General features: G+C 40.3%; 2 protein-coding genes across 5 annotated transcripts in view; one reads left to right on the forward strand and one right to left on the reverse strand.

Annotated features, from left to right (window-relative positions):
• Positions 1-15,285, forward strand: part of CPQ (carboxypeptidase Q) — a 451,562-nt gene that overhangs the window by 128,620 nt on the left and 307,657 nt on the right. The window lies entirely within an intron of this gene.
• LOC123391445 (elongation factor 1-alpha 1-like) lies at positions 1,587-3,276 on the reverse strand. Its single transcript, XM_045077962.1, has one exon. It carries the CDS (start codon positions 3,214-3,216, stop codon positions 1,828-1,830), a length of 1,389 nt encoding a protein of 462 aa, XP_044933897.1. The 5' UTR covers positions 3,217-3,276; the 3' UTR covers positions 1,587-1,827.

Genomic DNA, 15,285 nt, shown 5'->3' on the forward strand with positions numbered 1-15,285 from the left:
TTTTCATTAGTTGGTAGCTCTTCAGAAAGTCATCAAAAATTTCCCATTCATTTTGTTCAAATGGTTGGGGATGAATGGTCTGAGAGGCTCTTTACTCTGCCAAAGTGGATCATGAAAAATACGGACAATTTAATTCAACACAGCAAACATATATTGAATTCAGAATATGGGAAATGCATTGTACTACATACTGTGACACTATCAAGAGATATCCTCTGTGGTGGCCATCTGTTGTTTGCTACCGAGCATCCATTTTCCCTCTGTTTGGAATTAGGTGGCTTTCATGCACTCCTCCAGCCATATGGTTTAGGTGGGGTTGGCCCCTTACCCAAGTCTAGAGGTGGGCCTTGCTTGGCTTAAGATAGCCAGCACATCCCATCTCCAAGACCATAGTTTTGGATTCAGAGTGGGCATAACACATGGTTTTAAACAGACTTGTTTCCTGGGGCTTCTGGTAAAATGAAGCTTGCTTTTTTTTTTCCCCCATGGGAACTTCTGAAAGAGACACTACCTCTTTCCGTGGGCAGTATAATAAGGATATGAGGTCTTGGAGAACCTAGAGCTGTGAAAGGGCAAAGCACCACACAGATTCTTAAGAGTCCTGGCTACCAGTAGCCAGGAACTATCTGAGGCCAGCCCTTCTGCTGGTCATGTGAGCCAACACATTTTTTTTTTTTTTTAAAGTAGGCTCTACACCTATCATGGAGCCCAACACAGGGCTTGAACTCATGACCCTGAGGTCAAGATCTGAGCAAAGGTCAAGAGTTAGACGCTTAAGCAACTGAGTCACCCAGGTGCCCCACCAATATATTTCCTTAAGCCAAGGAGATTTGTTTAAGCCCATTGGGGTGTTCTGTCACTTGCAAGTATGAGAATCCACATGTTCTTTGGTCTCAGAAGTTAAAAAAAGATTCATGACAGCTGCAACCCAGGTGTTAATATTATATAATATTCTATATGTTAAATGGTATTATTTTACTACACCTGCATTCTCTTCACTCATTTGTTTTTATTTGAGGAGACCTCTAATGTTCTATAATATTGATTCATATGTGTAAGAAAACTTGATACAGGGACTAAAATTATTATGGAAACAAAGTTAACCAATGGCAAGTATTTATTGAAATGCCTTGAGAGAAGGGATTATATCTGTTGGGTGTTCTAGGACCATTCTTGGCATATAATTAAACTCTCAATATATGTTGATTGAATGTGTGAGGTTAATACTATGCTAGATACTGTGTTTCCCACAGAATCTAAAGGAGACCCTCTCTTTGCCATTCGGGCATTCCTGATTACAGGTTTTATTGGCCACAGACTTTCTTTTGAATATATTTTTATATATTTTTAATTAAAAAAATTTATTTATCGATTTATTTTTATTTTAATTTTTTAGAGACCCTAGAATTAAAATTTGTTTTTAGGGGAGCTTAAGTTCACAGCAAAACTGAAGGGAAAATATATTCTGTGGGTAAGTAACCAATGGGTGCAATTACTAGATTGTATGGTGAGAGTATATTAGTTTTTTTTTTTTTCTCATTAAACTTTTGTTTTAATGGGTCTCAAAATTCTGTGACAGATTTTTGGTCAAGTTGTTTCCATTAAAAAGTACTGATTTTAAAAACTAATAACTTAAAACTGCCCACACACAAAAAAAAACAAATGGTCCACAAAACATTCTCCTTTCCTTCTGAAGGTTTTACGATGCATTGTTATCATTAACCAGTCTTTTACCATTAAACTTAAATGGCCAATTGACACAAAGAGTTCTGAGACCGTTCTTCCACTACTGATTAAGACTGGGGTGGCAGGTATTGGGGATAATATTCATTTAGCCTTCTGAGATTTCTGGGCAGACTTGGTGACCTTGCCAGCTCCAGCTGCCTTCTTGTCCACTGCTTTGATGACACCCACAGCAACCGTCTGTCTCATGTCACGAACAGCGAAACGGCCCAGAGGAGGATAGTCAGAGAAGCTCTCAACACACATAGGCTTGCCAGGAACCATATCAACAATGGCAGCGTCACCAGATTTCAAGAACTTGGGACCATCTTCCAGCTTTTTTCCAGAACGATGTTCTATCTTCTCCTTCAGCTCAGCAAACTTGCAAGCAATGTGAGCTGTGTGACAATCCAGCACAGGTGCATATCCAGCACTAATTTGGCCTGGATGGTTCAGGATAATCACCTGAGCTGTGAAGCCAGCTGCTTCCATTGGTGGGTCATTTTTGCTGTCACCAGCCACATTGCCACGACGAACATCTTTGACAGATACGTTCTTGACATTGAAGCCCACATTGTCCCCAGGAAGAGCCTCACTCAAAGCTTCATGGTGCATTTCAACAGACTTGACTTCAGTTGTAACGTTGACTGGAGCAAAAGTGACCACCATGCCAGGCTTAAGAACACCAGTCTCCACTCGGCCCACAGGGACAGTACCAATACCACCAATTTTGTAGACATCCTGGAGAGGCAGACGCAAGGGCTTGTCAGTTGGACGAGTTGGTGGCAGAATGCAATCCAGAGCTTCAAGCAGTGTGGTTCCACTGGCATTCCCATATTTACGGGTGACTTTCCATCCCTTGAACCAAGGCATATTAGCACTTGGCTCCAGCATGTTGTCACCATTCCAACCAGAAATTGGCACAAATGCTACTGTGTCGGGGTTGTAGCCAATTTTCTTAATGTAGGTGCTGACTTCCTTAACGATTTCCTCATATCTCTTCTGGCTGTAGGGTGGCTCAGTGGAATCCATTTTGTTAACACCAACAATTAGTTGTTTTACACCCAGTGTGTAAGCCAGAAGGGCATGCTCACGGGTCTGCCCATTCTTGGAGATACCGGCTTCAAATTCACCAACACCAGCAGCAACAATCAGGACAGCACAGTCAGCCTGGGATGTGCCTGTAATCATGTTTTTGATAAAGTCTCTGTGTCCTGGAGCATCAATGATGGTTACGTAATACTTGCTGGTCTCGAATTTCCACAGGGAGATATCAATGGTGATACCACGTTCACGTTCAGCTTTCAGTTTATCCAAGACCCAGGCATACTTGAAGGAGCCTTTTCCCATCTCAGCAGCCTCCTTCTCGAATTTTTCGATAGTTCTTTTGTCGATCCCACCACATTTGTAGATCAGATGACCAGTAGTAGTAGACTTGCCCGAATTTACGTGTCCGATGACAACAATGTTGATATGAGTCTTTTCCTTCCCCATTCTGGTTTAGGATGAGCGGTGGTTTTCACGACACCTGTGTTCTGCTGGCAAACCTGTTGCGAAAAAGGAGAGTATATTAGTTTTATAAGAAAGTTCCAAACTGCCTTCTAAAGTGGCTATACCATTTTGCACCCCCACCAGCAATGAGTGAGAATTCCTTATGCTCCTTATACTTGCTAACATTTGGTGTTGTCCATGTTTCGGATTTTTGCCATTCTAATAGGTGTGTAACTGTATCTCATTGTTTTAATTTGCAATTCCCTAATGATGTATGATGTTGAACAAATTAAATGTGGTTAATGCTCTTGTACTTAAATCTCTCCTGCTTAAACTGCATGGTGATGGCTTTAAATTGTAATTGTAGTGTGATTGACACTGATAGCTGGATTTGTGTCCTTCCAGCCAGTGGACTTTAATAAATAGCATTCAGGAAATTTCTGTGTAAGTCCTATAGTTCTAATATTTCCATCATGTCTCTAGAATCTTCTCATGGCAAATTGCTGTGTCAAGCTGAATTATGAAAGTGAGTCAGGTTTTTTCTTTTTAGGGCAAAAATTCTGTTTTGTTGCAGTGTTTTTTTTTCTCCAAGTTTTACTTCTCTAAGAACAGCATAGTGAGTTAACATTTCAAAACATAGCTAAATGAAAAAGCCCATTTTGGAATGCCAAGCTGTCATAGAATTATTTTATCTCTCTGATATAACACTATAATAACATTATTTTGTACTTGATACAAACATAAGCACACCAGTTTCTATCATTTTTGCCCTTGGTTTTTGGAGATGGGATTTAGAGGGAAACACATTTAGATAGGAAATATTAAAATCTATTGAAAGTATATAGAATTATTTAATAGTACAACAGGGCTGCTTGTTTCTTTTAGAATTGACATCAGGTAGGTAAGCTAACCGGAGCTGCCAAGACTGTATTTTAATGATCTCTAGGGTTTATTTCTTATTTAAAATTTTTTGTCATTTAATCTGCATGTGTTAAGTCACTGACACTTGCTAAATTCTTTTTCAGATTTGTTGGTTGTCTACTGTTTGGTGTTGATCATTTGATCACTTTGATGTGTAATAGGAAGAAGAAAGTAGTTATCTAATTTTCACTGAACAGTCTTCCCTAAAGTATTAGATATATTTACTTTATATTTTATCTGTCATCAGCTACAGATTGTGAAATGCTCTGAAAGAAACTTTAAATTCAGGGCTCCTACTTTTGTCAGCTCTCACTCAGTATTGCAGTGGTAACAAACAACCCCCAAATTTCTGTGGCCTGGACCTTCTAATGTTTCTTTCTTTCTTTTTTTTTTTTTTTTTAAGATTTTATTTATTTATTTGACAGAGCACAAGTGGGCAGAGAGGCAGGCAGAGAGAGAGGGAGGAAGCAGGCTCCCTGCCAAGCAGAGAGCCTGATGCAGGGCTCGATCCCCGAACCCTGGGATTACGACCCGAGCCGAAGGCAGAGGCTTTAACCCACTGAGCCACCCAGGCGCCCCTCTTTTTTTTTTTTTAAGATGTATTTATTTATTTTAGAGGAGGGAGGAGGGGCAGAAGGAGACGGAGAGAAAATCTCAAATAGACTCCACACCTTGGAGCCTGATATGGGGCTTGATCCCAGGATCATGAGATCATAACCTGAGCTGAAATCAAGAGTCAGACACTTAACCAATTGAGCTACCCAGGTGCCCCTCCTAAGATTTATTTCTTGTGCACTTTGCATATAAATATATATGTATCTTTTTCGTTCCAGGATCCAGGCTGAAGGAGTTCCTATCTGGGACATGTCATTCTTTTGGCTGGGAGAAAAGGTCTCTTAAAAGACAATCTAAGCTTGCAGTGGCTCTTTTAAGTTCCTGCTCAGCTGGGGCCATATACCTTTCCCATTTACATTCCATTGGCCAGAGCAAATCTCACGGCCAAGCATAACGTTGGTGTGTTCCAAGAGAGACACTGCATTTTACAAGGCAATTGATTGGCCTGTGTCATTCTCTTACAGAAAAGGGGGAGGGGAGACAATACAATATAGCATTAGTATAATTTTAGATAAGGCCAGTGGTATCTTTTTCTATCATGCCCTGTTCCTCTGATGCTTCTCTGAAAAGTCCTTTCCCTGCTCCTCTCACACATTCCTCCATCACCCCTGTGTTTTTTTGTTTGTTTGTTTTGTTTTTTTTGCCACGTAGACCCAGGAAACCTCCCCAGCTTCTCTGCCGAGCCTTTTGTGGCATCTTTATGAGATAGTGCCTGCATGATTTCTTTAGTTAAAACTGACAAGAAATTATATAGCCTCTGGAGCTGTCTGTTGTGATAAAGAATAGTTCTGCTCTGAGCTGGGTAGACTCCATATTTGCTGATTATATCCATTATTTTTGTTTTATTCCTGGTGATTACTTTGAAGTTTTAAATAAATCAGATAATTACTGCTTATATCTATTTGATATATGTTGAGAACATTTACAAATCTTACTCTTTTTTTAATTTAATTTTTTTAATTTTTTTATAAACATATAATGTATTATTAGCCCCAGGGGTACAGGTCTGTGAATCGCCAGTTTTACATACTTCACAGCACTCACCATAGCACATACCCTCCCCAATGTCCATAACCCAACCACCCTCTCCCTACCACCACCGCCCCCTCGGTTTGTTTTGTGACATTAAGAGTCTCTTAGCAGGGTGCCTGGGTGGCTCAGTGGGTTGAGCCTCTGCCTTCGGCTTGGGTTGTGATCTCAGGGTCCTGGGATCGAGCCCCGCATCGGGCTCTCTGCTCAGTGGGGAGCCTGCTTCCTCCTCTCTCTCTGCCTGCCTCTCTGCCTACATGTGGTATCTGTCTGTCAAATAAATAAACAAAATCTTAAAAAAAAAAAAAAGAGTCTCTTAGGGACAAACCTTACTCTTATTGTCTTACGTTTCTTTATAGCACACATAGCAATTCTTACCTCTGTCATCTCGTCTGATACTCACAAAAATGGTGCCACTGTTACTGTGATTCCCATTTTACAGGCTGGGAAAAATTAAGCAACTTATTCATGAGCAAAGGCTAGTGAGCTCTATAGCTGTATTCAAGGCAGGTTATATATCAATGGTTGCTCTCTGTTACTGATAAAAAAAAATACCCTGTTTTAAGCATATCTGGAAGAATGGACAATGTAGTACAGCAAATATTTTGTAAAAAAGTTTTAGATGAAGATCGTTGTTTCACAGATAGGATTCATCTTAAAATTAAGCAACAAGGTCTTTGTTTTGAGTGATCTTATAACTAAATTTCAGTACATACAACTTTCCCCAGGAAAGCAATCGTTATATAGATTAGGCAATATGGTTATGGAGCACAACACTCAGTGAAGCCGATTTCCCCATTGCAGTAAACGGCGTTCACTCCATACTCCCACTCAGAGTGGTCTGTCCAGTCTTCTTTCTCTCCACCTCCTTGCCCTCCTCCAAACACTACTGCTCTCAACCAGAATGTGGTGGTTGCCCCCTAAATAGCCCTCCATACCTTTTCTTGCCTCCTCCAAGCCAGCAGACTAAGACTAGTGGTATATCCAAAATGTAACTCTGAATTTGCCTGACTTCTCTGTCCCCACCCAGATTCCTTACTACAGCTCCCGGGCTCCCGTGTGATGTTACCCTGCCACTGCCTGCTTCCTCTCATGGCCTTCTCTCCCTCACTCTGCGTCTTTCATCTCCTTCTCTCTTCTTCTCCCTGGCTTCTTGCTCTAGTCTATTAGCACTTCTTCTCAGATCCCACCTCCTCAGCAGAGCCAGCCATGACCCCTAGACTACAATAACTAGTGCTCTTTCAGTGGACCACAGCCATAAACTCACCTCCATACCCCCACCATCACGAAGACCTGTAGATTTTCCATGTTAGATATTACTGGAAGCTGACTGACGTACATTGGATCTTCTGGCTGCTCATTTTCACAGATGTCTAAGAAGATCATGTTTTTTGTGGAAGTCCCCACTCACTCACACCGGTCTACAAGGAAATACTCAGGGATTGAGGAGAAAGCAACCAAGTTCAAACAGGCCTCAAAGCAACCATATTTAAGACAACCAGAGCAACTGTGTTTCAAACACAATACGCCTCACGTTTTAGACTATAACTGGCTCCCTGTGATAACTGCTAAAATTAATCAAAGTGCCCCCAAGTGTGACTACCTTTCGTGCAGTGGCCTGACCAGTGGAAGCAGTTTGGAATCTAAGTGATCGGATCGCTAAGGATTGGTCTGTGCTCCACACTTGTTGCTGTTGTGTGTTGTGGCGTTGGGTCCACAGACTTCTTGAGTGTGCTACAAGACAGGTTGAATTAAACACAGAGGCCCTGTGGTGGGCACCTCTCCATAATACAACAAAATGCATAAGTTATGTGTTTTTGAGGTCAGGTGTCAGCGTGGCAGGGTGGCTTGCGGTACGCTGCTCCATCAGCCAGACATCTGCCTCTCGAGAGATGCTGGTAATGCACTGTGCCCACGGATTTTGATGAAGTCAGGTCTGGGCTTGCTCTCCAGGTAGCAGCCTGGGTTTAATTTGAGCCAGATCTCAGGAGACAGTTTGGAGAGGGTGGGTCACACACCTGTGCCTATCCTTTGGGGGTGCCCTTCGCCTCTTGCTCTTCTTTCACTCAACTAATAGCTGAGTTTACTGAGTTTAATATTTTTTCCCTGCCTTCTTGGAACTCATAGAATGAGATGAGGGGTCCAAAATATCTTGGTTGAGAATTAGAAGATTTCAGAATGTCTCCTTGTCTGTTTGGGGGCCTGGCTGTAGGCCTCTTCTTCACTGTAAATGAATAGGTGTTTCATCTATTTTTGTCTTCCCTTTGTTCTTTTCCTAGGAATGGCCTTTTCTTCATTTTCAGGCTATTGAAGTCTTCTAAGGCTCATTCAAAGTTTCATCTTATAGGAAACTTCCTAGATTTCCTCCAGTCAGAATTAATTATTTCATGAAATTTTACTTTGTACGTTCATTTAGACTTGTGACATACTGTGTTCTTTTTAAAGTTTTTGTTTACCTACTTTTCTCCACCAGATATTCCAGTTTTTAAAAAGACTTTATTTAAATTCAATTTAATTAACATATACTGTATTATTAGTTTCAGGGGTACAGTTTAGTGATTCATCAGTTTCATGTAACACCTGGTGCTCATTATACCACGTGCCCTCCTTAATGCCCATCACCCAGTTACCCCATCCCCTCATCTACCTCCCCTCTAGCAGCTATCAGTTTCTTCCTTACAGATCAGGATCTCTTATGGTTTGCCTCCCTCTCTGTATTTATCTTATTTTATTTTCCTTCCCCTTCCTATGTTCATCTGTTTTTTTTTCCCTTAAATTCTACATAGAAATTATATGGTACTTGTCTTTCTCTGACTTATTTTGTTTACCATAATATACTCTAGTTCCATCTGCATCATTGCAAATAGCAGAAGTTAATTCTTTTTGATGGCTGGGTAATATTCCATTGTGCATGCATATGTACATATGAATGTATATATATAAAACTATGTGTATATGTGGTATACATACCACATCTTCTTTATCCATTCATCCATCCATGGACATCTGGGCTCTTTCTATAGTTTGGCTATTGTGGACATTGCTGCTATAAACATTGTGGTGCATGTACCCCTTCAAATCACTACTTTGATATCTTTTGGATAAATACCTAGTAGTGTAATTGCTAGATTGTAGGGTAGTTCTATTTTTGAGGTTTTGAGAAGCCTCCATACAATTTTCCAGAGTGGCTGCACCACGTTGCATTCCTACCAACAGTGTAAGAGGCTTTTTCCACATCCTTGACAACACCTGCTGTTTCCTGAGTTGTTAATTTTAGCCATTCTGACCTGTGTCAGGTGGTACCTCATTGTCATTTTGATTTGCATTTCTCTGATGATTTTTTCATGTGTCTGTTAGCTATTTATGTTTTCTTTGGAAAAATGTCTGTTCATGCCTTTTACCCATTTCTTGACTGGATTTTTTGGTTTTGGGGTGTTGAGTTTTTTAAGTTCTTCATAGATTTTGGATACTAGCCCTTTATCTGATAAGATATTTGCAGATGTCTTCTCCCATTCCATAGGTTGCCTTTTAGTTTTGTTGGTTGTTTCCCTTGGTGTGCAGAAGCTTTTTATCTTGATGAAGACCCAGTAGTTCATTTTTGCTTTTTCCCCCCCTTGTCTCTGGAGATGAGTCTAGTAGGAAGTTGCTGTGGCTGAGGTCAAAAAGGTTGCTACTTGTGTTTTCCTCTAGGATTTTTTTATGGATGTCTGTGTCATACTTAGGTCTTTCATCCATTTTGGATTTATTTTTGTGTATGGTGTAAGAAAGTGCTCTAGTTTCATTCTTCTGCATGTGGCTGTCCAATTTTCCCAACACCATTTGTTGAAGAGACTTTTTTCCATTGGGTACTCTTTCCTGCTTTGTCAAAGATGACTTGACTGTAGAGTTTAGGGTCCATTTCTGGGTTCCCTGTTCTGTTCCATTGATCTATGTATCTGTTTTTGTGCCAGTACCATACTGTCTTGATGATTACAGCTTTGTAATACAGCTTGAAGTCTGGATTTGCGATGCCTCCAGCTTTGGTTTTCTTTTTCAACGTTCCTTTGGCTCTTTGGGGTCTTTTCTGGTTCCATACAAATTTTAGGATTGTTTGTTCCAGCTTGTGAAAAATGCTGGTGTTAGTTTGATAGGGATTGCATTGAGTGTGTAGACTTGCTTTGGGACACATAGGCAATTTTATATTTGTTTTTGAACAAATCAAGATGAACATGGAATGTTTTTCCATTTCTTTGTGTCTTCCTCAGTTTCTTTCAAAGTGTTCTATAGTTTTTTGAGTGCAAATCTTCTACCTCTTTGGTTAGGTTTATTTCTAGGTATCTTATGGTTTTTGGTGCCCAGATTTTCCAATTTTTGAGAATAGGACTGAAACTTAGTCAAATTCATGCTGCCCCCAATGTCCAGCATGAAGCTCCACCCAGTAGGTGGGCTGTAATTTGCTGAATGAATTTGAATTTTTAAGGGTTTTTCTTTCATAAGAAGGACATTGAAGAATTATAATATTCCCCATAAACAAGTGGACACTCAAAAAGGACTGCTCTGATGTTCTTTTATCTGTCTTTCCGTGAATTTGCAATTTCCTTACCACTTCAGGGCAAAACACTGAGTTTCCAAGAATAACTATTTTTCCTTCTCCATAACAGAGTTCAGGAAAAACCAGCTGTTCCACTGGATGAAGTTATCTTGTGCAGTGTACTCAGTATAAGATTATTTGATAAGAGTAAGAAGCTAGGCTTCCTTTTGGGTGGGGCTGGAGTATTTCCTGTTTGGAGGCTAAATCTTCTGAAATCAGAATTAATTTTCTAAAACATACCACATAGAATTAAGCCCCAGAGACATGTTTTTTTTTTTTTTTCTGTTTGTAGTCTTTTCCTTTCCTTTTAATAATAGGAGACATAAAAATTCTCACTTCACTATCTTCCTATTCTTAACTTTTCTTGGGGAGAATCCAGTTAGAAAATACTAAGTGTGGAGTCTCTTTATCAAATTCTTCATAGAGAAAATGATCTGAGCCAACACCACAGCAGCCAACATCTGTTGCCTCTGCAAGGAGACCACAGTGGTAATTATGCACGGGGTAAGTTGCTTAAAAAATAAATTGATCAATTTAAAAAATTAGGTGTGGAGAATAAAAAGGCACCTGAGGACTTTTTACAGTTTTTGTGGTACAATCAGCTGTATCCAAGAGAGTTGCTTTATAATATGAATATTCTTAGCTTCGGCCCCACATTTTCTTCAGAATTAACTATCATAATCCTTTTCATTACTCTAAAAGAGTCTGATGACTCTTTTCTCCCTCCCAACTCCCCTGTTAATAGTTAGGAACCTAATGTGACAGTAGTACTTGGATACTGGGTAGACTAAGAAAATAAAATAACTTAAGAAGACTTTTTATATACCTATTTATTCTTCCTCTTTATGCCCCTTAAAATGAAAATACCGAGACTTTCTATTTTACATTTGTGAAAGAAGATAGCAGTGCAATTAGTAGGAGGACCATGATCCTTGGATTCAAAACCCAGCTTCAACACCTAGTAGTTGTATAAATGGACTTCTCTGCATATCAGTATGCTCCTAATAACTACTTTGCAATTTCTCTGGCCATTCGTATAAACAATAGATATTCAAGTATAGCTATTATTGCTATTATCATCCATTACCCTGACCTACAGAAATACACAACTTCCTTGAAAAGGAAGAGTGATCAGAGATGGGTATTATTATACTTTAATTTTTTCTTTTTTGGTTTCTTTTGCTTCATTCCGTATATGCATGTGTGCATGTATTTATGATTATGAATGTGTGTGTGTGTGTGTGAGAGAGAGAGAGAGAGAGAATTTCACATACTGTATGTCAGGCACAATTTCAAGCGTTTTAATAATATTAATGAATAACACAGATAGAAGATTCTACCTGCTCATGGAGCTTACATGATTGTAGTAGGTATAGCTGGAAGCTGATAAATTCTATGGAAAAGTTGAAGCAATGGAAGAGGGAGAGGGATTTGGGAGTGGGTTGCACTTGTAGATAGGGAAGTCAGGGTAGGCCTTAGTGTAAATATGACACTGGATTGGTGTTCTTAGGGGCTTTCGTGTACTATCTTTGAGAATGGAGAATGGGGAGAAGGGAGATGAGAGCACAGAAAAGAAGAGGAGCCTGTTGATTTGTAGGAGAACTTGTGTATTTCCTTTGTGTAGCATGTGTCCAACACAAACTAACATAGATGAGTGAAGCCTTCCAGGTGGCCTCATTTTATTTTATTCAGCTTGAGCAAAAATCTTCTTTAACTGCTTTCTCTACATACCCTGAAAGATGGATACTGAACACAGTCCACTTGGTCTGTGACTGCTGCCGGAGGTCATCACCATGACTCTCGCGTCTGTTGCTGAACTGTCATGAAGCAAGGTCCCCAGGGCCAACAGAGTTGTTTTTGGCTCTTTGCCTACATAATGGCTGAGTCTGTAGTGGTTGTGAGTTCTACATCGTAGCTACTACACACATATGGCTATTCAAATTAAAATAAGTGACATTAAAAATTCAGTTTCTTAGTCACATTAATCACATTCTAAGTGCTCGAGAGCCATATGTGACTAATGGCTACTGCATTAACACAGAGACAGAACATTTCCAGCACTGCAGAAAGTTCTGTCAGCATTTGTTATTTTACATGTTCCTATCTCTGACATTGTTTTTTCTGGTACTATCAGCTTCCAACCGTATCTCTTCCTTTTGATTTGTTGTTTCTCATGGTTTATAGGTTTAAATACTAGATTTAGAATTTTGTGTGAAGTAAGGGTGGAGAGTCCCTCAGAGAGCGCAGAGGAGTTTTCTTATATTCAAGTCCTTGAGTTTTCATACTTAGAATTTATATTCCTGTTCTGACTGCCCCAAGGCCCTTTTCGCTTGGTTATTGTTATGCAGCTGTGCTCTGGGTGGTAAGAGAATCAGATTGCTGAGTTATTATGAGAGAAGTGCTATCAAACTTTAAAGGTAAAATTGTACTTTTATGGAAATGCTTTAGACCCAGTCAGTGGTACCCTACTTGGAGCAATGCTATTCAAGGAGTGTTTATTGACTGACTGCCTATGCATATGCCAAGCACTGTGTTAGGCCCAGGGGATGCTAGCAAAAATGAACATAGCTCCAGTCCCTGAGATCACAGTTTACGTGGTGGAGAGAGTCATAAATAGGCCGAGTTTCAATTGCCCAGTGCCCAGGTAGGCCCAGGATGCTCTGAAAGCCCAGAGGAAGATGGTTCATAAGCCAGGCTTCCCTGGGGGTGGTAAGGAGGGGAATGAGACAGGAGATCAGAGACCAGGGGATGCCTCCTAAAGAAGAGATTCTTAAATGGCATCCTGAAGGATAAATGGGTGTTAGTCACATGATGGAGTTGGGAGAACGAGATCAACAAGACGTGATGAACGGTAGTGTGAACAAAGATGCTGAGGAGTGAACTGGCATGGTAAGAACGGGAACTTTAAAGTGTATTTTTGATGGAATTTGTAAGAAAAGGGAAATTGTCTTTGTAGAGAGAGGCAGGCTTTGAATGGTGTGTTGAAGTGATGGTTTTCAGCAGAGCTGGAGAGGGGCAGGGCAGGGGTAGTGACCTAGGCTGATCTGACTTTAGTTCAGATTAGTTCAGGCAGCTCTGTGGAGGTGAAGTTTGGGGGAGCTGAGCTGGAGGCTTGTACACCAGTGGTGTTGGGTGGGTGGAAGAGAGAGAGCCATAGCAGGCTCTCAGGCCAGAGGTAATGAGGGCCTGGTGTGAGAGAGTGGAAGGAACAGAGGACCTGGGTTCAGTCACTGTTTAAGGCCTGAAATTATGAGTATTTGAGGATTAATTAGATGTGGGGACTGAAGGAAGGAGGAGTCAGAGATAACTCTAAGCTTTCAGGACACCAGTTAATTGAATTTTTCTTCTATGTTTACAGCCTAAGTTTTGACCTACAGCTTCTACTAGTGATTTGCATTGGTAACGGTAGTGTCTGGGATGGGTTTTGGCTGTCCAGGACACCATCACACTGTCATTTGTTAAAAGAGCTTAAGCACAGACCATAGTGAAGTACCACTCTCCTATGACTTTAATTCTGCAGCAACCTATGAAAGTTTATAGAAATTCGGCTTCATTTCTAGTGGCTCCGATCCAGATGCCCAAATTACCCCATTGCTGGGACAGCCCTTGGGTGGACCATTGAATCTGTTACTCATTATGAACAACTGAAAACCATCAACAAAACTCTTGTATTATGCCAACAGTAACAAGTATTAATCAAGTATTAAGGTAGGTTTTGGAAAGTTATGAATCTCAAAATCTGTATAGCTGAACTCTTTTTTGTATATTTATACATATTTATTTATCATGTGGAAAAGCTAGTGGTTTCCTTTTTATAATTGTGCATTACTATTTTTTTAGGTTATAAATAAAATTCTGAGTTCTGACTGTTGGTGGAGACATGCTTATAGATCTGCAGTCATTCACTTTAAAGTAAAAGTACAAATTGAGTCCAGACAGGGGAACCAGAAGTAGGAGTGGCGCCAGCCCAAAGGGTCCATTACAATGGGGCCTATATCGAAAACAAGAATTCTCACATACCTGCAGTGTATTTTAAAATGATTTTCCAAGTAACAGTTAATATTTTAATGCCATCTGCTAGCCTTCCAGGAAAACCTAGTTCTCTCTTTTGCAAGATTAAGGAACCATGCCAAATACATGTTGATACTTCTGTTTTTACCGATGTATTTCATTACTGCATGACTAAAGTCACAAAACAGTAGGCAGCAGCTACTTTCTTTTCATAGTTTTATTTAGTCACTGCACTTGGCCTTTGATGCTAGCTAGCTATCTTCTCCTTGTCATTCAAACTGCTCCATCAAATTACATCTTCACTAGTCTGGCAGTTTTGAATGACTTCTTGGAGGCTGTGAAATGCTGCTCCCTAATTGGGAAGATCTGGGCGAGTCTTGTAGGAGGAAAGATGGCGCATCTCTTCCAAGTGAGACAACAGCATTATGGGACAATTACATAACATCTTCAGAAGTTTTATCTGGAGAATAGCGTTGTGTTTGGTGGTGAACAAGTACTGTAAGTCGAGAAGCATAAGCTTTCGTATTCTTTAAGAATATGGGATAAAGGAGGAAAGAAAGCAAGCTGACTTTTTGTAGTTCCTGGTAGAGTTTACATTAACTATTTGTCAAAAGTTGGATTTTTTGTGGGGCGCCTGGGTGGCTCAGTGGGTTATGCTGCTGCCTTCAGCTCCGGTCATGATCTCAGGGTCCTGGGATGGAGCCCCGCATCAGGCTCCTTGCTCGGCGGGGAGCCTGCTTCTCTCTCTGCCTCTGCCTGTCTTTCTGCCTGCTTGTGATCTCTGTCTCTCTCTCTCTCTCTGTGTCAAATAAATAAATAAATAAAATCTTAAAAAAAAATTGGATTTTTGAAGATTTTTGGCTTCTAAGAACATTTGTCATGTACTGCCATTCTTTGTATGCTGTCCGTGAAGACTATTTAACAAC

This window comes from Mustela putorius, unplaced genomic scaffold, assembly GCF_011764305.1.
Source record: "Mustela putorius furo isolate JIRA1106 unplaced genomic scaffold, ASM1176430v1.1 tig00000228_pilon_pilon_pilon, whole genome shotgun sequence".
Lineage (NCBI taxonomy): Eukaryota > Metazoa > Chordata > Mammalia > Carnivora > Mustelidae > Mustela > Mustela putorius.